Source organism: Vigna umbellata, chromosome 5 (genome assembly GCF_029865625.1).
Source record: "Vigna umbellata cultivar VRB3 chromosome 5, Vumbellata_1.0, whole genome shotgun sequence".
In the NCBI taxonomy this organism is placed as follows: domain Eukaryota; kingdom Viridiplantae; phylum Streptophyta; class Magnoliopsida; order Fabales; family Fabaceae; genus Vigna; species Vigna umbellata.
Window position 1 is genome coordinate 30,571,376 of NC_142169.1, and position 24,335 is coordinate 30,595,710.

Below are 24,335 nucleotides of genomic sequence, written 5' to 3' on the forward strand. Positions count from 1 at the left end.
CTAATACGGACCATTCATTCGTAAACACTTAACTTTTTTGGATGAGGTCATACCCCACCACTCGTAGGAGTTGTGCAATTATTCAGATTTCTAAAAGAATGTTCTTTTAACCTTCTAGGATTTTTTTTATAGGTTCCAGAAAAGTTAATCGTAAAGCATTTGTGGAGCACCATGAGAAATTACGAAAAATGAAAAACGAGTATACGGTAATATGGCACTAAAATCATTTGATCAAACTAAATTTGCTTAAATTTTCAAGCGCCAAGGCATAATTCTGAAAATTATGGTTGACGATAGAAGCAATCAAACTTGAGAGCCACAAGCACAGTCGTGTCGACGAAATGGCCATGTATTATTGTCAAGTATTATATCACAATCATTGATACTTTGCACGAGTATCAAGAAGACAGGTTCTTAAAACAACAAAACCAGATTTCGATTTTTGACCCTGTAAATTTTCACTGTGATTGCTATATTCCTATGCTAATAATAATAAAGCCAGCATGCACATAAGCTTATAACATTGCGGATCTCCGAAATTGCCAGGAAAAGGAAGAAATGTATTGGAACTAAAAACGACACAGAATGGCATAGAGAGAACAGATATAGATATATGGACTAGTCCTGCAAGCTGGTGGAGAAAGAGACGCAAGGCGGATCACTAAAGGCTTGGGGGATCTGCTGAGGAGCTTGGATTGAGATTGTTGATACCATGCTTCTGACATATGATCATCTTTTGCACCATACACTGGAAATCCCTGCATTGTTTGATGGTACAAATACTAAAGTTAGCTACAGAAAAGGAAAGAAAAGAGAGTAACTAGCCAAAACAAAGCCTCTCAATTTTTTTTACCAGAATTTGCTTAAGTAAACGTTTCAATGTGTACATGAAAAATATATAAGGATGTCACTTAAAAGAGACAAGTATCAAATGAGAGGGTTTTTTAGAACTAAACATAGAGTAATAATATCATATCATGAAGGATTAATAATACATATTAGTACACATAGTTGAGGTAAATCTTTAAAAAGATCACTTGACTTCTTTAAGTAATCAGGCAACGAAAAAATTGATCTTGGTCATGCACTTGTCACCAAAAAAAACCAAATTTGCTTCTCTTCATTCCCTAAAAAAATGTTGATGGTATGGTATAATTTCAAAAACTAAAAAGAAAAAAGAAAACAGCAGACTTTTTCTGGTTTCTTTTTGTGTGCATACAGGAAAAAAGAATTAAGAAGCAATTGCAGAGTAAAAAAATATCATGTCATGACTGTTATTTAGAAGTAGAAACACAAGCAGAAAAGTAATAACAAAGTTAACTCCATATAATCTTGTTTTCATATGATGTTGTTAGTTTTGGTACTTAACTGCCATGGGTAATCTCGCAAGAACATCATGTCTCCATCATCATCTATGCAGGTCACATGCCAACCACTGCTTCCATTGACTAAGCTGCCTCCAAAATCAAACATCGAGTCGAGCTCAGCAATGAGTTCATCATATCCACGAAATCGGGTTAGATCAACTGCTCTTCCGAGAGCAGTTCCCAGCTTAAGAACCTGAAATAGTTAGTCGCCTTTGTTCAGATGTCTCAGAATGGGAAGAGCTAAGAATGTTTCAGCTACTTGCTATAGTATTTGAGTAATGCTGTCCTTTTACAAACATTCCTAGTACTTAACAAAGAAAGTATTAAATGAATAAGTAAATGCATTGTATGTTTTGGAAATATAGACCACTCAATAAAGTATAACAGTAGAATTTAGAATTATTCACATTATATTATTATTTATTTATATCAGAATGTATCTCGAGGGTTCAAATCATAACCTATTACCAAAATGCTTGGACAGTCAAGCAAGAAGGGTCTAGCATGCCAACAAATTAGTACCCTTTATCCAACTGGACATTTCTCTGGGATTTAAGATTCTCCACAAATGGCTATCTAGTTAAAACTGTAAGGGTTATCCAAATCCTTTTCCTGACACTGATGAAAAGGTTTTAATAAGCAATTTCATTCCCTAATCAGGCTGTTTCCTACTATTGTCCCCCTAGCTACCCCACCTACCTATATTTTACTTAGTAGCACTGAAACAATAGTACACAGCAAAGAGAAACTTCCTACTAAACTCAAGAACATCAAACCGATGAAGGTTAAATCAGAAATGCTGAAGTACCTTTGTGCAGCTACGATTATTGACAGAACGACACTTCTTACATGTTTTCCCGGAGGTAACACACATTGGAGGACTAGAAAGCAGACTTGAAGTCTTGCTGAAACCAGCAAGTTGTGGTGAAGGGAGCTCCGGTTGCCGGTCAATTAAGTTAACTCCAAAAAGCTTGTATTTGCTACAACTGCCAAGATGGCCAAGTGGAGCATCATTTTCATTTCTAGATTCAGAAGGCGGCCATCCCAAGGATTCAGAACAAAGGGAGCTTAAATTTGAACTTGAAATTGACAAGTCTTCATGTGGCAATGACGTTGATCTTCCAAGAGATTTATGAAGAATGTCTTGCATCAGAAAGGGAAGCTGGTTGAGATTCTCCTTCCCGAATTGTGAGCCACGGATTGAGAACTTCGATGGGTGGATTACATCAGTCGATGGTGGTCTTTGCAATGCCCGTGAAGTACTCAGGCCACTGTAATCTTGTCCTTGCAAGTCCCTATCCGCTACCGGCCTGGCTGAACTCTGAGCAGCAGCATCTGATAACAAGAGAATTCAACTAGTCCACAGTGCTTAAAGAAAAGACAACATGTCATTCTAATTTCTAAACACGGAAAGTTATAGCATTAACATCTTTTAGCTTCCTCAAACCGAATTTTACAGGTAAGTCAAACTAGAGATGAATTTACAAGTACTGACCATCCATGGCAAAGACATTTAATCCAGGCAAAGGGCGCTGGTGAAGTACATGTGCCTTTTTTGGGTTGGGGAGAACGGGAATGTGCTTCTCCATGCCAGATTCCAAGGGCTCAATCCACCAAGGACAGACCCTTTCAGGGTGCATGAAGGCATCTACTATGGCATCCCATTGCACCTGAGAAGAGATATAAGTTTAATTGAATCGAGTAAAATAAAACATAAAGGTATTATAGCTTCAAAAACCTACATCTAAAAGACATAGAAAAAGCCTGATTTACCTTGAGACATCTCCATTCAGAACCAGGCCACCTAATGCTGTCAATAACTTCATTACCAATTATCGTACCTGCATATCTGGTTACTCAAATAAAAAGGCAAGAGACCTGATTATGAATTGTTTCATTGTAGAGACTATAATTATCATTTAACAGCTTCTGTACGTTTCCCTTTTATTTTCTTAGTGATAGATTCATTCCAAAATCCATGACTCGGCCAAACTTTCAAATCGTTACCTTCTTAAAGACTCTTCAACATCACACTGCATCTGAACTCTCGTTCCAATTGAATAGTCGGGTACAGTTGACTTCAAATAGTTTTTCAGAGGAATGATAAACTCAAAGGGGTTCGTCCTGCAAAAGATGCGAGTAACAGACAGCTCATTCCAATTGAAACTTAAGTCCAAAGGGTGTTTGTGTGTGTGTGTATCACACACACGTATACACATACAATGCAAGAAAAGTAGACATGTTCTTTTTGAATTTTCAATCTGATAAATCCTGAACAACTCACCAAGGGTGGTAATAGACAGTGAACATGGATCCTGTGGCGACAGCATGGGAAGCACTAGCCAAAATTCCAAGTTGCATGCTATGACCCGATATCAGAGATGAAGAGGGGGATGCATTGCTGTGATGTCTAATTGCCCGACGAATCCCAACACGAACTTCTCCATACTCCCCACTGCAATAACACAACCACCATCCTTCTTACTGACACTTCTATTAACATTGATTCATTAAATAAACCTAATCATTTAGAATAATATTACGAAGCTCCTCTTCTTGTGACGTTTCATAGGAAAAAACTTGTGATTCTAACCAGAGTTCCTCTGGGACAGCACAAACATAATTCATGGATAGGAGGGAAAGGAGACAAGGAGACAGGCAGAAAGTACCTAACAAAAATGCATGAATCTCCGGCAACAAGTTTCTTTGCATTCACGAACGTGCTCCAACCGCTAGTTAGCAAGTGTCGTTTCGGCTGACCTGCATTTCATTTGAAAAAATATCGAACCCAGAAACTAAACCAACATTTCTTGCAAAAAATATGTGATTTATTCTACTTGGCATCATATATTTGATGAAAATAAAAGTAATCTAAACATACCACGGTATATGTGTCGAAAATGCCACTCGAACCCGTGCAAGTCCTTCGCAACAATTTCCTGTGAAGGCGTTTGATGAGTCATGTCCTGTAATATCAAAGAGACAGAGACCTTAAACAAGTCAAATTCCTCAAAAAGAAAAACACAAATAAACGACAGATGATAAGGATTCCAACCAGGGGACGGAAGCATTCATCAGCATGTCTCTTCGGAATAGAGAATCCACCATGTGTACTTGTGTCTGACGGAGTGAGTACCTTACCAAAGGAGTAGGTTGTAGTTCTGCTAGGAACATGATTGTCTTCGTTCTCTAAACCAAAGTGATTTTGCTGCAAAGATCCAAGAAATAACCAATCCTATTAAAACATTATCCTTGTTTGCATGTCGTACAAGGTAAATTGCCATTCATTCTTTAACATTAAAGTCTATAGAATACTAATATCATATACTGAATGAATACCATAAAAAATATCATAACAATTACGGTTGCACATTAAAGAAGCAAAAATGGAAGAAGGTGAAGGTAGCCAACCCTGGGCTCCGGAACTAATGTAACTTGAGCAAAAACCTCATCAGTGTAAGTTTCGGCCTGCAAAATCAAATATGTACATTATTTCCAATATGCAATAAACATTTGATGTAAACATTGATACTAACGCGAGTAGAAAGATGATAATACCTGTAATAGAACACACGCGACTCTGCATAAGATCTTAGGAGGCAAATCATACACAGGAATTTCCATGTGTCCATCTTGCTGATGCTGAGTAAATGCAGCAACCTATTCCACATGCCAATCATTCGATCACGAAATGGTGTCATAAGACAGTTTATAGGTTTTGCAAAAGACAGAGTTTTTGCTACGCTAGTGTGATCTAACTTTAGTATGAGAAGTCACAAATGGTCAAGGACGAAAAAAGATAAACCAAAAGCATTTGAAAAATAATTATCGTCAAATAAATGAAAAATATGATATAAGACAAATACTAAAAGCATTACAATACATTACTAGTTATAAGAAATTGTTAATAATGTAGAGTCATGATTGTCTAGAACATTAAAAAACAAAGAAAATGTTTAAAAACTTACTTCTAAAATAAATTTGATGTCCTTATATACACACACACACTTATTTTAATAAATAAGTCAACAAAAACAACGTTTTGATATTATTTTATTAACTCTTTCTTGCTTAGATTAAATAAACATTTTAAAGAATCAGTAAATAATACTATTTACATGCTAATATTATCAATTGAATTTTTGCGTTTTTTTTTTGTTTTAAATATGAACTAGTATATTTTAAAATAATAATTTAAGAGATACGAATAGCATGCTAAAACAATTATAAGAGGTGGAATTTTAGCCACGGCTAATGTGATCTGATCTCTCATAAGTAAAAATCAAGAACATTTGAAAAAAACGTCACGGTCAAACAGAGATGAAAAAACTTACATCAGTCATATAGCTTCATGTTGTTTTAATAAGGGTTTAATGGTTATTTAAATAAAAATATTATAAAAATCTGCAATTATTGATGTTGTTTAACTTAATGGTGTCAACTGAAATGATTGAGTTTTGTTAATTAAAAAAGCCAAACTCATTGATTTCGAAAGACTAAAAGAGAAAGAACTTCAGTAAAACTAGTGTAATCAAGATCAGACAAATAGCAGTCAATGACAAAAGAAAAGCAGAGATCAAAGGAAAAATAGGATAGATTAAAGACATCATAACTCTGACAAACACACACTTGTCTTTTTAAAATAAGTTAATTACATTACTGTTTTAATAATTGATAAAACATTGAATACATTAAATATTTGAAAAACATTATTATTAGTTTTATTATTATTTTTAATTGTCTCAATTAAAACACTTGAGTATAATCTAGAAGCCAAACTCAAAGGTTTCGCAAATTTAAAAGAAAGATAAATAAACCCATTAGAGGTCAAATGAAGAGCTTAACAGTATTTTTTATTTCTAAACCAAATCTTGAAATTGAAGAAGGTTCGTCAGAAGTTAAAAAAATAAACTTTTATCTAAATATTAAAGTGGTGGTTAGGGACATAAGAAAAAGAGTGATCAAGGATATTTAGGATATGATGGCTACCAAATAAACAAAGATGAAGAAAAGGAAATGGGAGAAATCCATAAATTTTACAAATTAAAAGAAAAACGAACTTGTCTCACAAAATAAGTCAGGTAAGGTTGTAAAACTATTTTAATAATTGATAAAAATATTGAATGAAAAATATTTAAAAATGCCAGAAACATTTGAGCAAAAAATATTAATGTCGTCTATTTTGTAATTGTTTCAATTAAAATTCTTGAGTGGTTTTTAAATTCCAAAAAAGTTAAATCATAGATTAAGAAAATGAAACTTTAGCCCTCTAGAGTAGTTTAAGTAAATTCTTTGAATCAGATTACTTTAACAAAACAATTACCTGTTTTTATACATTTCTTTTTTAAAAAGAAAGCTATTATTTTTTAATAAAAAAATCGTATGAAACGCACTTTAACTATAGAGTCTTAGTTGTCTACTAAACACAAAGTGACAAAAAGTTTATTTGCAAATTCACTCCTTAGGTTTTCGCATTTTCCAAAGCATGTGAAATGAAGAAACAAAAATTGTATACATCATTCATATATATGTCTCCTTTGCTTCATTATAATTGGTCATCGAAAACACAGACATCAAGAATATACTCCATAAGATTCTTATCTATCATAGATTAAGAAAGTCAACAGTTGAAAGAAAACATAAATCTTATATAAATTGAGTGTAAAAGTATGCTTGAGAGGTAACGATGTTTTCCCTGTTCACAAATTTGAAAACATAAAATTAAGAAACAAAGTTTTACATTGTTACAAATAACGCTTTCTTCAAATAGTTTAAATTGGTAATCAAATAAATAAAAAGAATTATAAGAATATCATACGCTAAAAGATACGTTCAAAGACTAGAAAACGTAAATTCTATAAATTTAATCTGTATTTGAATTATCATTTGCACATCTTTCAATGCTACTAAACGTGACCCAAGGATTTACGTTAAACGGAATTTCTGACGAAAAAACAAACATGCAGTTAAGAGTTACACTTATTTAAAAAAACAAAAAGTTAATAAAATAATACGTAATTAATAAAAATATTAAATAAAAAAAGCACTGAATATAAAAAAGTAAGCATAATCGTTTCAACTGAAATGTTTAGTATTTTCTGAATTCCAAAAAGAAAAAAATTCAATAAAGCTTTATTAAAAATGAGCTTCAGCCAACCAGAACAATCTAAGTATAAAGGGCATTTGAGAGACGACACTACATTGTACAGAAACGATGAAACCGAAACCGGGAGAGTGAGAAAAACAAAACTTTAAGTGTCACAGATTATGTAAATGAATATTTTAAAAAAATGTACTAAATATACAAAAAATAATAATTTCCATCCGGTTCCTAATGTTTTAATCCCTGTGAAAAAAAATGAGAAAGCAGAAACGCGTCCTCTCGAATTCATACGAAGTCAAGTTCAATGTTTACAAGAAAAAGTATTAAGTGAAACCTATTAAATTAAAATCAGCAAAAGTAAGATATACACCATTAAAAAAGATCAATAATCACGAAGCAAAATTAGTTGACACAGGAAAATTGCATATTTCAAAACGATGTTTCCAACACTCATCATCAATAAATTTGTTTACATTAAATAAAGCAAAACATATTTAATTTTCGGAAAAGGAAAAAATAAATAAAAGCTGTTTGATTTACAATGAACCAGGAAGACATGGAAATTGAAAACATTTGTGCAATAATTGACCCAATAAAATTAACTGAAATAATAATAAAACAAAAATAATAGATGACAAGACAACCTTGGAAAGTTACCATCTTTGTTGTACAGTCAACAGAAAACATGAGTAGAATTGAGAACGACAAAGACAAGATTGGAAGTAAAAGAGAAAGAGAGAAAGAAAGAAGGAAGAAAATTGAAGAACCTGCTCCAAGTGACCTTGTGGGAAGTAGAAAACCCTCTCTCCAACACGAGGAACATAAACGGAAGACCCCGCACATGCACGCCACAGTTCTGTGTACAAATCATCTGTGCCACCTACCAAACCATAACAAAATATCAGAATTAAACCACAGAACCGATCCATAAACAAACAGGGCACCGGATTCAGAAGAGATGAAAATCAAGAACTGATACTGATTCAGTTCAACATTCTTGAAACAACCTTAACCCGACAACAATAAAAAAAAAACAAAACATAATAATCAGTAGTTGTTGACTCTGATTTGGTGGAGCGATTGTAAAAATATCTGTCCTGGTAAATCCAGCAGCACAGATTAAAAGAAAGAAAGAGAAAGAGAAAGAAAAAGTAAAGTAGCACTATTGTATTGAAGGTGCCTGAGAAAAAGAGGAAAATGAATGAGTCCGTGGTAGTAACTATAGCAGTGACAACAGTAACAGTACCTCGGTTATGGGGAAGTCCATCTCTGGGTGCGGCTTCCATCTCTCTCCTCCTCCTCATGGAAGGCAAAGGGAGGCGGAGAAAACGAAAGAAGAAACGGAGAAAGCTAGAAGAAGAAGAAGGAGAGAAAGAGAAAGTGAGGACACGTGAGATTTAAGAAGGAGCGAGAGAGGCGTGTCCTGTTGTTCGAAACAGAAAAAAAAAAAAAAAAACGTTTCAAACAATGTGGTTCATTGATTCATGAGAGTTATGTTACAACACTATGCGGACCCTTACTTTCTCTCTCTAAACAGCTACATCTCTCACTCTCCTCCATGGTCATCCCACCTTCACAGTACTAATGCTCAACGTGCGTTCCGGTGCGCGCAGGTGTAACATAACAACACTGGAAATCAGACAAAGACAAATTAAGAGTTTTAGGTTTATGTTTGTGTTTATGTGTGTGTTAATGTTTTTGTGCAGTAAGGTGCAAAACCCTTTGCTTTTATTGTTCCATTACTCACTCGCTTGTTCCCTCTCTCTCGGCATCTCTCTTCTCTCTATCATCACACACCAACGGTACTGCGTATTGCTAACGTGCGCTTATTCGATCGAGGAGAAGAGGCGTTTGTTAGTTGCTTGCACCGCCTTTGGGGTTTGTCTTTGTGATGGTCACACCTGAACCGTAACCATAACCATTGATTAATTGAGTTAATTGGGTTATTAATTAATTGAGTTAATTGGGTTTGGATGAGAGTGATAAATGATTTTGGCGTTGATTAATAAATAAATTAATTAAGATATGAGAGAGAGTGAAGGCATGCGGGTACTTTGCATGCAGAGGCAGCGTCAGTGATTGCAGAAAGGGTTGTACGGATACACCATTCACACCGTTCAGGCTATTATGGCTGGCTGCTGCATCACTATTTCTCTTTCCTTTCTTTCCAACAACAATTCACCATCTTTTTGAAGTGTTTATTTATTTTGATTTTACCATGTACATCATATTAATCACTTCTTTTCTCACTCTAATTTTTAGTTTTTGCAAATTTTACTGTTAAAATTATTTTGTTTTATTTTTTCATTTTTAATAATATGAACGTTTGGGAACTAATAGGAAGATGACTTTTGATCTATTACTATGTATATTATATTTTTAAATTACATGTTTTATTATTATTATTATTTGGTAATTTTTCAATTTGTACTACTAAACTTGTAATTCCATAAATGTTGATAACCATATTTTGTTAGTGTTTTGATGGTCATGCTACATTTTTCATTGTGTTGCTTCTGGTGTAACATTTTTTTTCACAATACTTATATTAATTATTAAATATTTCCACTTCATCACACAGGTGTCAGCATCTATTTTATATATTATTTTCTAAAAAAATTAAAATTAAATTTTTTTATAGAATATCAAAAAATATGTTTAACTTAAAAACAACAATATAAACATATACGATTTTTATTCCAAGTCTTTTTAAAACAACTTATAAATCATATGAACATGTATTAAAATAATAAATTTATATACTTTATTTATATTCCACCCATCTATTCTTATTGATACATAATGAACTTTTTCATTAAACAACTATCATCCATCTATTTGCATGGTTTCATAATGAACTAATTCAGGTAACAAAATTGATGGTATAGTTTTTTTTTTTCATATTGACTTCTCCAATTATCGGTTCTCCAGTTATCGTTGTTTACACCATACATTACAAATATTTAATCAATGTTCGAATTGCTCACATGTCAAATGTTAAATCAAATTTAAGTTGTATTTATCATACTATTTTATTATCACTTTCATTATGAGAAGTGTCAGCATAATAAAATAAAATTATATGATAGAAATTCAATTCTTATAGTATAGTAGATATATCTCTTATTCGCATTATATAAGAACCTCTTTTAATTTTCATTATATAATATTATTTATATAAATCAAATATTAATAGAGTGAAAGTTACCTCGCTTGAAATTTTAGATTTAATATATAACCTAAAAATTTTAATAAAGTTGTCAAAACGAATAATCCGACTCAACACGGCTCGGTTCACTAACCCCACCACAGGTTAGTCACTTAGTGAGTCAACCCAACTTGACTCACTTATTACGAGCGGAAAAAAATCCGAATTTGGTCCAATCCACCACGGATTAGTAGGTTAAACGGGTTGGCTCACTAACAGACTTAATTATAAGTTTTTTTTAAAACAAAAAATTATAATTTTTTTAAGGTTTAATTGCTTCCTTTGTCCCCAGTTTGGTTGAATTGTGTCAAATTCATCCTCATTTTTAAAAAAGTTTCATTGTCGTCCTCACGTGGTATAAAAGTGTCAATTGAATCCAAACATAGAAAAAATTTGTGTCAAAGTAGTCATTTTTCCTATATCTCTGTGTCTTCCTTTCATATGTCACTTCTCTGGAGCTATGAAAAGCCTTAAATTGGATAAGGTAAAATGAATATCTGTACTTGATTGTATGAAAGGAAGACACGGATATATAGGAAAAATGACTACTTTGACACAAATTTTTTCTATGTTTGGATTCAATTGACACTTTTACACCACGTGAGGACGACAATGAAACTTTTACACCACGTGAGGATGACAATGAAACTTTTTTAAAAATAAGGATGAATTTGACACAATTCAACCAAACTGGGGACAAAGGAAGCAATTAAACCTTTTTTTAAATTCTAATCTAAATAAATTTCACTTTAACTCTAAAGACAATTCAAAATAAAATAAAAAACATATCATACAATCCAAACATAATTCAAAAACAAACACAAAATCTATAATATTTCTCTCTCTTGAAACATATTTTATTTTATCCCTTCTACAATATAATAAAAAAAATGCTAACTAATAATATTAAAACACAAAAAAATAAATAATTAAATAAAATTAGGTGGGTTAGTGAGTCAACTCGGCTCACTACGGGTTCAATCCGGATGAGTCTGATTCTAAGTAAGTCGGATTAAAAACTAACCCGCATAAAAATATTATATTTTTTCAAATCCAAACCAGTTCAAACCCGTGGGTTCACGATTACAACTCATTTTTTACAACACTAAATTTAATTTTAAGAGAGTGATTTTCTCTCTAAAAATGATTATATTTCCAACCCATATCACTACCATATCATCACAAATCCTAATTTGTATACATACATCCAAATCAATTTGAATGCTAATAAATTAATTACATTTAATCGTTCGATACGTTATAGTAATACTTTAATACAACTTTAACATTTAGACACACGTTTTTCAAAGTTTTAAAAATACCCCTTTTCTAAATCTACACTTTGTGATTTTTTATCTTACTTAAAACATATTCCTTTTAAAATTCCCTATATAGCATATTGTGCATCATATTTATAAAGATAAGAAAATATAGTTTTTATTTTAGATCATAATTCGGTTATCGATGAGCCGAATTCTAACATTTGTTTTTGTGAATAGTGGCCAAAATATCAGTTAGAATTTGGTTCCTAGAAGTCAAATTCTGAACTGGTTTCTTATTTTTTATTTTCATTTTGAATTTTATTAAAAGAAAAGGAAAAGGAAAAATAAAGAAGTTATATGTTTTTTAATGAGAAAATATGTATTTATATGTTTGATTTTTTAAGTTGTTTTTGTAATTTCGTATAGTTTTCAATTTTTTTAAATTATAGTTTGAAATATTTTTTCTAAATTTGATTTATTAAATATTAAGATATGAAAATAAAAATTACTAAAGGAACATTATATGAATATACAAACAAAATTGTATTATTTGTTAAAGCATTAGAATACTAGCATGAAACAGTATTAGAAATTTCATCACAAGTTAAAACCATTATAAGGGTGGCATGACATAAAAATACTTAAAAAGAAGGAGATTACATTGCAAACCATGGTGTAATGGACTCAACCATAATTTAACAAAATTGAAAACTATACGAAATTACAAAAGCAACTTTAAAAAAAATCATACAAATTAATAAATATTTTGTTATTACAAAAACATATAACTTCTTTATTTTTCCTTATTCTTTTATTTCAATAAAATTCAAATTAAAAATAAAAAAAAACAATTCAAAATTCGGTTATCCTAGAATCAAATTTTGACTGCTATTTTGGTCACCATTAAAAAAAATGAAGGTCAAAATTTGGCTCTCCAAGAACTGAATTGTAGCCTAAAATCAAAGTTGTTTTATGTGTATAAAGATGGTGCACAATATGCTATATATGAAATTTTAAAATGAAAATTGTGTTAGGCATGAAAAAAAATCATGATTTGCTCAAATAACCAATTTAGCACATTGCACTTTGTCCAACCCAACCAAAAGGTATGAGCAAATTCAATTAATTTTAGTTGCGCCAATGAAATTAATTAATTTTCCTAACGACTACATCACTATAATGAAATTCACATCCCAAACTTAATTAGTATACATACATCCAAATCAATTTGAATGCTAATAAATTACATTTAATTGTCCGATACACTATAATGATACTCTAATACAACAATATTTTCCCTTGCTTAAAACATATTCCTTTTTAAATTTCTAACATTTGTTTTTCTTAATAGTGATTAAAATACAAGTCAGAATTTGATTTTTTGAAAATCGAATTCTGAACTAGTTTTTTTTAATTTTATTAAAATAAAAAGAGAAAAATAAAATAAAGAAATTATATGTTTCTGTAATGAAAAAATATGTATTTATATGTTTGTTTTTCTAAGTTGTTTTCTTAATTTCGTATAGTTTTCAATTTTGTTAAGTTATAGTTTTGAAATAATTTTGATTTATTAAAAATTAAGAGATGAAAATAAAAATTATCAAAGAAAAATTTTATAAGTATATGAAATAAAAAAAGTGCATTAATTGTTAAAGCATTAGAATGCTAGCATGAAACAGAAATACAAATTTTATTATTATAAGTTAAAACCATTACAAAGTTAACATAACACAAAAATAATTAAAGAAAAAGGAGATTACATTACAAACCGATGGTGTAAGTGGTCAGAACCATAATTTAACAATATTAAAATCTATATGAAATTACAAAAATAACTTAAAAAAATTCGAATATATATATATATATATATATATATATATATATATATATATATATATATATATATATATATATATATATATATATATATATATATATATATTATCTTAGTTATACCACATTCACTCTTAAATAATTTATTAAATCCTTACTTCACGTGTGAACAAATATAAAATATTAATAAACTTTTAAAAATTAAGAACAAACATACTTTTTATAATGTACATTTAATTCTTATTATGTTAATTAGTTAAACCAAAACTAAATTTCATTGATTCATAAATATTCCATTATCTCACATAATGTTATGTTCCTAAACTTATGTACGAATAATTAATTACATTGATCAGTATTTGTTTTCGTGACTTTCTTAAAATCAATTATTTGAAGTGATAATTGTTTATATTATGCAATTTAAAAAATACAGTTTCACATGTAGTTGATTATTTTAATAATAATTGATTATACCGGTTCAACAGTTTTTTTTAGTTACTTTGAAAATAAATTAAATAATTATAATTAAAACTTAATTGAAACAAAAGTTCTTCCGGTATTGATTGCAAGTGCTGTAGATTTTTCTGTTGCAAATTTTGATAAATCTTTGTTTTTTTATTTTTTTTTTCTTGTTCTTATACACCACCAGTGGTGTGGTTCTAGACATTTAACTTTTTTTTAGTATTCTCTATTTCTTATTGAAAGGTGTTTAAAAAAAGTTATAAATTTTCTTGTATTAATTACATACAAATTCTTGTAATACAGTAGTTTAACAAGAAATAATAAAAGAACCTAATTAAAATTGTGAAAACTAAATTAATTGTACATACTTGTTGAATCAAATCAATATAGAAATTACGTAGTTAAAATCTACATTGTTGTTGAATGTTGATTGTTCATTTTAACTATCTTAGTTTGATTTTTTAACAATTGTTATTATTTTATCTTTACCTACTTCATCAAAGTTTAAATTCTTTTCTAATAAATCTTTGTTATTCGACGAATTCACTCTTCCCTTCTATTTTAACTATACTTTCATTACCAATAAATTTTACTGTTTAATTTCTAACTTTTTGTACTCTGTCACAAAGATTTTAATTTTCACATTTGTTTTTATAAATTCATTGTAATGATGTGACCACCGACACCATAACTTTCTACTTTAGTGTGTCTTTAAGGTTACCAATGTTATTCCTTTATAGGAAAAAATAATTGAAAGTAAACATGAAATGTAAATATTTAGAGTAGTTTTACAAAAAAAAATGTTACTAAAAAGAAGTATGTTTTTACTTTCCTTAAATACTTGCATACTTTTATTGATTAATTATTGTAATTATTTTTTACAAGATAGCTAATTAATCAATATTTAAATGGTTTTGAAAATTTGGAATTTTTATATTTAAATGGCCCTGTATTATATTAAGTTTCATTTAATTATAGTTTATTAAATCATTTTAAAATTAAAACTGTGTTTAAAAATTTGAAAGAGTCTAAGATATATTGGTTGTGTAGTAAAATTTTCCATAAAATCTAAAAAAAAAACTAATAATTAATATTAATTATAACTATTGTACTTATTATTTTAATTTCTTTTATAATTTTCGATGTGTTCTCTTATTTATTGTCATTAGTTTTATTGAAACTTTAGTTATTTTATCGTTGATTATTCGGCAATCAATTCAAAGTATTTAATGAATAGTTCGTTTTAATTTCTATAATGATGGATGTTTGCATTTTCTAGAACATAAAATAAAATAAAAATATAATTTTGTATCGCCATTTTCTAACATTTTGATTGCAAAGTTTTAATAACACATCATAAAAAAATATTGTAAAAAAATATTTGAAGAATTAGTTTGTAATAATTTATTCGGTGTTGAAACTTTTGAAACCATGAAAATAAAAGATTGTTATGTAAACGTTTTGTTTGAAAATTCAAGTTTACAATTTTCAAAGCATAAAATAGAAAAATAAAATTTTGTGTAGTTCACAGGTAACGATCATTTGCATAGTTTAAACTGACAGCGTCACGCAGAGAGAGATTGATAACATATATTGAAAAAATTGTCATAAAACAAAAACTAGAAAATCAACATTGAAAAAGAAAAGAAAACCGTAAATCTTAAAAACGCAAAAGTACGTTTGATAATCGTTCCTAATGATGTCTTCGATGTTCACATTTTTCAAAGCATGAAATTAAGAAATTATTATGAAACTTGCATTAGCTGTCGACAACGAGAGAGGCAAAAGGTATGTTTGGAAATGTAGTTGTAACGATGCATAGGATAGGATGTTTACAATTTCTATAGCATGAAATGAAGGTACAAAGTTTTATGTCCTTCTTTTGCATCTTTTAATGACTATTAAAAATACACAGGGATGATAAATACTAATAATTTATTATTATCAATCACAAACTATAATATTTAAAATGGACAGAGAAAATGTAACTAAGTATAGAAACACAACATGTGTATGAATTGATTATATAGTGCCTGATAAATAAATTTCTCTTTGGTTTTCATGTGATGAGTTGCAATGTAAAGAAGGACTTTAAGTAAATACTGAGGCTGATGAGATCTCATTTAGGATTTAGGATAGTAGTGCTCTTGTCAACCCTAAAACATTAATTTCTTACCTAAAAACTTCAATCATGTTTGATATCTCAGGTTCCAGATTGGATCGTACGAGAAACTTTCATGGCCATTCTTTCATTTTGTTGAGCCTTATTATATACCAGTTCAACATTTATTTAACGTTAGATGGAGCCATTCAAGGGTACCTACCCTAACTTCAAAAAAAAAAAAAAACTAAATTTGTTAATATATACTTTTTTGTTTGATTTATATATACGTGAGTGTATAGGTTAACAGTTTTGAATTTTATTTTTGTTTACAATATTTTACTACCAAAACAAAAGGGTGATAGCTCAAATTTGAAACAATCAAAGAATACTAAATAACGTTAGGAACAAAGTCACGAATTGTCTTTAAATAGGAACTTTGATACCATTCATCTTAAACAAAGGATCAGCAATCGGATGTTGTCATGTAATAAGAACCTTTTCATGTTTGTTCGAAAACCACCGAATCAAGGTTGTCTAGGGAGTTTATGATCTTATATAAGAATGTGAATATTGTTCAGATATTCCCATAGTAAGTAAGAGGTTTGAGAGAACTTTAACGCTATTTTAAAAAATAAGAGCCTATGCTGAATGTTTAAAGTTGAATAAACAGACAGAAAAAATTGTTTGAGTTATTTCCATTTGATGACACCTTTAACGGATTAATTCAAGTCGGTCCAAACAATATAAATAAATAGATATCATAGTTGGTTTGCATCTATCTGGCCAATTAATCCACCATTAAACTAATCAACTTCTATTCATCTTCTTTTTCAAATATTTATGGGATGATTAAGGGTGTTTAACTATATAGAATATTTATACGGTTAATCTCAAAAGGAAGAATATACAATTATTAACCATTCAAAATGTTTTTGTTTTACAATTTACTAGGAGATACAAATGAGATAGAAGTTTACAACTAGTTTATACAATTAATAAGTCTTTTGTTAGAAGTCTCATGTCTACTAAGGTCAATTTAGAATATATATAAGTGGATGCAAATGTTACCTGTGGAATTGAGTTAGGCTTAAAGTCCACTTCTTAAGATGGTATCAGAGTTATGGTTAGAGTTTATCCTATCGATATTTGTTGTTTGTTGGGAAAATTGTTCCACCCACTATCGGATCGCTATTGGACCATCCATTAATGTCTAGTCTCGCGCTGAGATGTATATACCTCGGACGTAAGAGAGTGTGTTGAAAGTCCCACATCGACTAGAGATAATGTCAATTTAGAAAATATAAGTGGATGCAAACCTCATTTTATAAGTCAGTTTTATGAGTTAAATTAGGCTTAAAGTCCACTTTCTAACCTCTTTTACGGATAATTATACTTTAAGTTGTAATAAATATAAAATGTCCTATGATTAAATCGAACTAGGGATTTTATATAACTTTGAAATATTGTATCACTGTAGAAGGAGGTAATGAGAGAGGAAACTTCAAAGGAAGGTTATAAGACATAATATAATTTTGTAGTGAATGAGAGGAAGAGTAATATTCCAGGAGGAAAAATGGTCATTATTAATGATTTCATGTGAGAATTTAAATTCAAATTTGGGTTAGGTTGAGCACCCGGGTATATCTCCTATATATTTTGAAATAACAATAATAATATTTGTTAATAACATTTCATATTATGGTTAATAAAATAAATATAATAATGATATATATATATATATATATATATATATATATATATGTGTGTGTGTGTGTGTTGACTTTTTTATCTTATGGTAATTATTATAATAAAAATAGAATCAATTATTAAATAAAAATATTATAATAATTATTAAAAATGTATTCATAATAATAGTTAAAAGTTAAAAATAAATTCATTTTTATAATTTTATTATGCGTAATTCTTTTGCGTAAAATAAACTAATAAAACAAAGTTAATTAAGCTTATAAAAGAAAAAAATAATAAAATTGTACAAAAAAACTACAAAACATAAGGAATAAATTGTAAAGAACTATATACATAAAGAAACACATACAAAAGTAATTCTCTCTAATGACGTAAATATAATAATAATTATTATTATTATTTGAAATAACAATATTAATAAATTAAAGTATTAATTATTTTAATATTTTTAACAAATATTAACACATTTTTTATAAGCTACACTTTTTCAACTAAATACCTACCTCTACATGGTACCATGTTAGCAAAGTTAAAATAGTCTTTCAAAATTCCTTTCACCACGTTCTCATATAATCTTAAATCTTTATGTAATCTCACATTTTTCTGAATCCAAACTCATCACATAACATAAACCACCTACTATTCATTTCAAATTACATGTTAATAATTTATCATTGGTTTTCTATTCCATTAGCATAACATTATACTAGAATATTATAAGTAATTCCTCTAACCACATATCTCAAATTAAAGATCCAAACAGACAAAAGGACAACATTATATATCTTGGCCTAACTGTCAAAATTTTAGTTCGATCAAATGACTAACAACATGAAAAACTTGATTTTACCAAAAGAGCTCAGTCAAAGAAATCATAGTGACATTGAGTGCCCAAAATTTATTCCCAATGCTATAATCCCTATAGTTAGTTGAAATACTCATTTTATCATTTTTGTCACTAATTTCGTAACTTATTTATAAAATACAAATTTCATTATTTTGATCTATTGTTTGATATCTATATAATTGAATTGTTATTTGATAGTTTTATTTATATAATTATAATTTTTTTCTTGATATTTGACATTAAAAATATGTATTAATACGTGATAAAATCATATTTTATTTATCATAATTTTTATTTTTATAAAATATTATTTAGTTAATATTTAAAATAATAAAGGAATATGGACATGTATACAAATATAGTCATTCTTCGTTGAAATAAAAATAAGAAAAAAACTTCATATTGATTTCATATTAATTTGATATAAAAATTTAAGATAAAAATAAACATAACTTTTTTTTATCTCAAAATAGATAAAAAATTCAAATCGCCATTCACTATATCAATTGTCATCCTAATAGTACAAAAGTGTAGGTTTGAAGTTTGATAGGAGAAACAAATCATTATCTTTATACTTTTTTCTCATTTTATTACATGTATATATATTAGAAATTATTAAGTTTTACCTTATTAAAAATAGCACCATCATGAATGTCATTTAATTTTATTATTTGTTATTTTATGATTTTTTATCACCTTTTCCTTCTTTAATTAATTACTTTATCAAAACACTAATACTTATAAAAATAAGGGTTAAATATGTTTTTAGTTCCTAAACTATTGGTCGTTTCTGGTTTTCGTCCCTCTTTCAAAGTAAGGTACAATTTGGTCCTCATTCTTTTCGAAACGTTCGTTTTAGTCCTCGGAACTTTGGTTTTAGTCCTCATTTTGTTGCTAAATGAGGACCAACTTTTTAAACGGTGTTAGTTTTCGAGGACTAAAACGAACGTTTTCGAAAAGAATAAGGACCAAATTGTATCTTACTTTGAAAGAGGGACGAAAACCAGAAACGACCAATAGTTTAGGGACTAAAAACATATTTAACCCTAAAAATAATTGTAACTTCTGAATTTAGAATATTTTTTTTTTCTCTTTTAATTCCAATTTTCTAGTCTCTAGTCTATAGGTATCTTTTTGGTATATGCTCTTATTCTCTTTGTGTATTTAATTAATTTGTTTCCACGATAAACTCATTTAAATATATTTTTATCCAAATAAATTAATTTCATTTTAATATTGTCGTTATTAGAATTCAGTTTTGTATGAATCGAACTCTGAATATTTCACTTTCTTTTCTTTCCAATTTTTGAAAGTAAATTTGGAAAAATATGTCAAAATTAGGTTTTTCAATAATCAAATTCTATTTGATTTTCCAGCGCAAGTGGTACGTTAGAGATTTTGATTCGATCCTCCAGATCAAACTCTGACATGGTATTTTAATTTTTCTTTTGAATTTTGAAAAACAAATCTAATAGTATTATTCATCTTTAAGAATTCGACTTTAATTTAGAAATTAAATGAACAAAAAGTTCATTTAGATAATTTCGGAAACGTGTGAGCATAAAATAAATTTGATCTAAGAATTAAATTGAAAATAAGTTTATTTAAATAATTTAAAAAAATAATATTTTTTAAAGTTGAGATATACCTAGACCACGTGTTCACTTATTAAATCTTAATCATACTTTTTATTATTATTTTTTCAACAAAATTAAATCTTCTAGATAAGTGTAACATCCCAAAAATACAGTATAAAACTATATCATAGAATACTCATATATTAACAATAGTACATATCAGTTCAGAAAGGGAGTATACACTTATGACCAAACGGCCTTACAAAATATTACTGAATTTAAGATTTACAAAAATCACCTAGACCGAACGGTTATGAAACTAAGCTTACACCGAGCGGTGTTTCAAAATAAAACCCAACTTAGCGACCGAACGGTCCTAGGGTTTCGCTTTCACTTCCACTTCTATCTAAGTCTCTTCCAACAGCTCATCTCCTTCTACTCACATCTACATGATGATCATTGCAACAGGAACAGACAATCGAACGACAATACAGACAAGATAAGAAAAAATAAGGTAAGCTTGTATAATTTAATTAATTTAGTAAAATCTATACTTCACATAAATCTAACATAATTCAATATACAATCACGTAACATCCAATCATACACTTCCAATAAAAATTTCAAGTCAAAGCATGCAATGACCAACCACTTTACTTTGACTGTCCGGACTGTATGAATTCTGTGTAACTACAACGTTTTTGCACCCAGGTGATGTAATAGCTGGGATGCCTTAATATAATATTTTAGTTGATATATAATTTAAATATACATTTCATATTATATATGATTTTCCTTTGCTCACTATAAAGTTTTATAATGTAATAAATAGGAGTGCATTGAATTGCAGGTGCATATAGCAAAATAAGTAGATATGTCACATCCTTAAAGTGGAATTTTTTTTTAATTTTAAAACTATCCTTCGTATTATTAATTTAATATATGTATTATTATTTAAATAATAATCAAAATAATTTTAAAACATTTATTAAAACGGATTAGCCACATCCGTTATAGTTTTTCTTTTTACTTTTTTTTTCCTAATTTATTATATTTTAAATTAATATGTAAATATTATTTAATTTTTTAAAAATTATTACTTAATTATTTATAAATTAATTTTATTTTATTTAATAAAATAATTATTATTAATTTAATTTATGTATTATTGTTTGAATAATAATAAAAATATTTTTTAAAAATTTATTAAAACGGATGGCGATATAGTTTTTTTTTTAGTTTTTTGTTTTTAATTTGTTATATTTTAAATTAATATTTAAATATTATTTAATTTTTCTAAAATTATTACTTAATTATTTATAAATTAATTTTATTTTATTTAATAAAATAATTATTAATTTAATTTATGTATTATTATTTAAATAATAATCAAATTTTTTTTAAAAATTATTAAAACGGATGTGACCAAGTCCGTTGAAGATTTTTTTTAAATAAAAATAATAAACTAAAATATAAAATATATAAACGGATATCAACATTCGTTGAAGGTGAAACAGATGTTGACATCTAATTTAAAGCAAGGGCAACAGTCAGTATTTAGTGATTGGAAGGAGCAACTCTCACTAGTTATTTATCATGTTATCTTAATGGTGAAATGTTTCATCTATGAGAAAGTATTCGAGACCAATATGAGGTGACACAAAAATGGTCCCAAATTGGAAGGATGGATTCTTTTTTGCACCCACGAATTTCTTCCTGCACCCCAAACGTTTCCATATCCCTAAATTATATATATAAACTTTTAGTATTTGACTTTGACTAGGATTTAAAACCTGTTTGAGACCCTTCGGCACTGTCTCTCCTTCACCTACACCTTCGTTTCATTTGCGCTCAAATAAATACTTCGAAATGAAAAAAAATTTAATTATTTGACATATCCCAATTTTGGGTGGGATATACCAAATTAATCCTCTTCTTTTTCGGTATTTCTGAGTCTTTATTTTTGTAAAAATTGTATCAATTAGACTTTTACTGTTAAATTGGTCTCACGACGTTAATGTATACTTAACATGGCACGGTAGACTATATTTTTAATTGACGTGGCTGAATGATGTGGATTTGAGTTATTTTAAAATTTAAAAATTGAGAAAAAATTGGGATCCTTCTTTACAACATCATCATCTTCAGTAATTTCTTCTCAACGATCCTTACTTGTATGCTCCATCATATTCTCATCGTAATCATCATCCATTCTCCTATTATCCTTATTCCAATATCTCGAATCTCGACCATGTCCTCCAGAGGCATGCCCAAAGTTAAGGACTTTGTTCTTCTGTATCTGAGGTACATTTGTAAGAAAATCAGAATCGCTCCTTAAATCAACACCGTCATCGCTATTGTTACTTACTTCTACAACACTGATTGACAATTTTTGAAAGCCAGAAACAAACTAAGATAAAAAAATAACAAGAATAAAATGAACTTTGATGCTGAAGCAACAACAAACATTTGATTATAATAGATGAAACCAAGAACTCAAGCCCAAGCAACCGTTGATGTGGTGTAGATCGTGGGCCCCCATTCTCACCCTAAGCCTTTCCATTCCCAATTGCCTTTGCTGAGTCATACCATAACAATGATGCACACACCGTTCTTGTTTCTCTCTCTACCCACCACCACTTACCCAGATGCTCATTTTCCTCTAAGATTCAAACTTCCACATTTTGGTGCGATGAGATGTTGTAGATTTCAAGTGGGTAGAAGGTTAAGAGGAGTGTGAAGCAAGCGATGGAAGATCAAACTTGATTTTCTTGGTGCTTTGGGAAAACAAAAATAGGTGATGAAGGTTGGGTGAAGATGATGATGGTGATTTGGTTTCGCAGCGGAGATTTTTGCACGAGTTGTGTTTTTGTGTTGTGGTTGCAGGTGGTGGCTAATGGCGGCATGGTGGCCTCAGAGAGGAGATTCTGTGGCAACGGCGCATAGTGTTGAGAAGGTCAATGGTTGGTGAGAGGTGAAACCAATAATTCCTCTAATTTTTTAATTCAAAAATTAAAAATTACACGTCACAATAATCTAATTACCATATATACCATGCCACGTCATTTTAAATATTACTATCGACATGTCACGTAAGTCTTCTTAAACGGCGTTTGTTTAATTTGATGACAAGCCTCTATTTGATTCAATTTTTAAAAAAATAAGGACCTAATTGAGACATCGAATAAGTAGGGGACCTATTTGAGATTCTGGATGAAAAAAAGATATCTACCAAAATATTAAACCTAAAAAAAAAATCTAAAATCGAATTTTGAAATATGATTTCTGAAAATTTAGAATTTCAAAATGATATCTACAATTAGATTTTAAAATTTAGTTTTCAAAAATTTAAAATCAGATTTTGAAATTTAATTTAAGAAAATTCATAATCAGATTTTGAAATATTAGAAAATCTAAAATTGGGTTTCAAAATCCAAGAAAATTTAGAATCAAATTTCGAAATTTGAAAAAATTATAATCAAATTTCAAAATTTGAGAAAATCTAAAATTAAATTTCACAAAAACTAGAATTGAATTTCGAAATTCATTTTCTAAACATACAAAATTGGATTTTGAAATCTGAGAAAATCTGGAATCAGATTTCAAAATTTGAAAAATTAAAAATCAAATTTTAAAATTCCGAAAAATTCAAAATTGGATTTAAGAAAATTCATAACTAGATTTGTAAATTTAGAAAATTCCAAAATTGGATTTTGAAATCCATGAATATATAATTTGTAGGGTTATAATAGATATTACAGTGAAATTTTGAAGTGCAGGAAGAAAGCCCCAATTTCAAGGGACATAGACCGAGCCCAATCTGGAGCAGGGCTTAGGGCTTGGCCCATTTGTTTGTAATAGTTTC

At 28.9% G+C, this 24,335-nt stretch overlaps 1 protein-coding gene across 1 annotated transcript; it reads right to left on the reverse strand.

Moving 5' to 3' along the window:
* Positions 1-2: 2 nt before the first annotated feature.
* Positions 3-9,095, reverse strand: LOC124845284 (auxin response factor 18-like). The gene is made up of 14 exons (XM_047322356.2): positions 8,717-9,095; positions 8,238-8,350; positions 4,926-5,027; positions 4,779-4,835; positions 4,423-4,575; positions 4,249-4,333; positions 4,037-4,127; positions 3,652-3,822; positions 3,375-3,491; positions 3,141-3,216; positions 2,863-3,037; positions 2,176-2,702; positions 1,370-1,560; positions 3-758 (listed from the first exon to the last, which is right to left on the reverse strand). The coding sequence occupies exons 1-14, from the start codon at positions 8,772-8,774 to the stop codon at positions 662-664; spliced, it is 2,013 nt and encodes a 670-aa protein (XP_047178312.2). The 5' UTR covers positions 8,775-9,095; the 3' UTR covers positions 3-661.
* Between the last annotated feature and the right edge of the window lie 15,240 nt (positions 9,096-24,335).

Excerpts from the sequence above, each read along its gene's own strand:
- LOC124845284 (XM_047322356.2), bottom strand. The coding sequence starts at position 8,774 with ATGAGGAGGAGGAGAGAGATGGAAGCCGCACCCAGAGATGGACTTCCC. Across the intron at positions 3,823-4,036 it reads GATTCATGCATTTTTGTTAG|TGGGGAGTATGGAGAAGTTC; the intron begins GTACTTTCTGCC and ends GTGTTATTGCAG. Across the intron at positions 3,217-3,374 it reads GTTGAAGAGTCTTTAAGAAG|ATATGCAGGTACGATAATTG; the intron begins GTAACGATTTGA and ends TTGAGTAACCAG.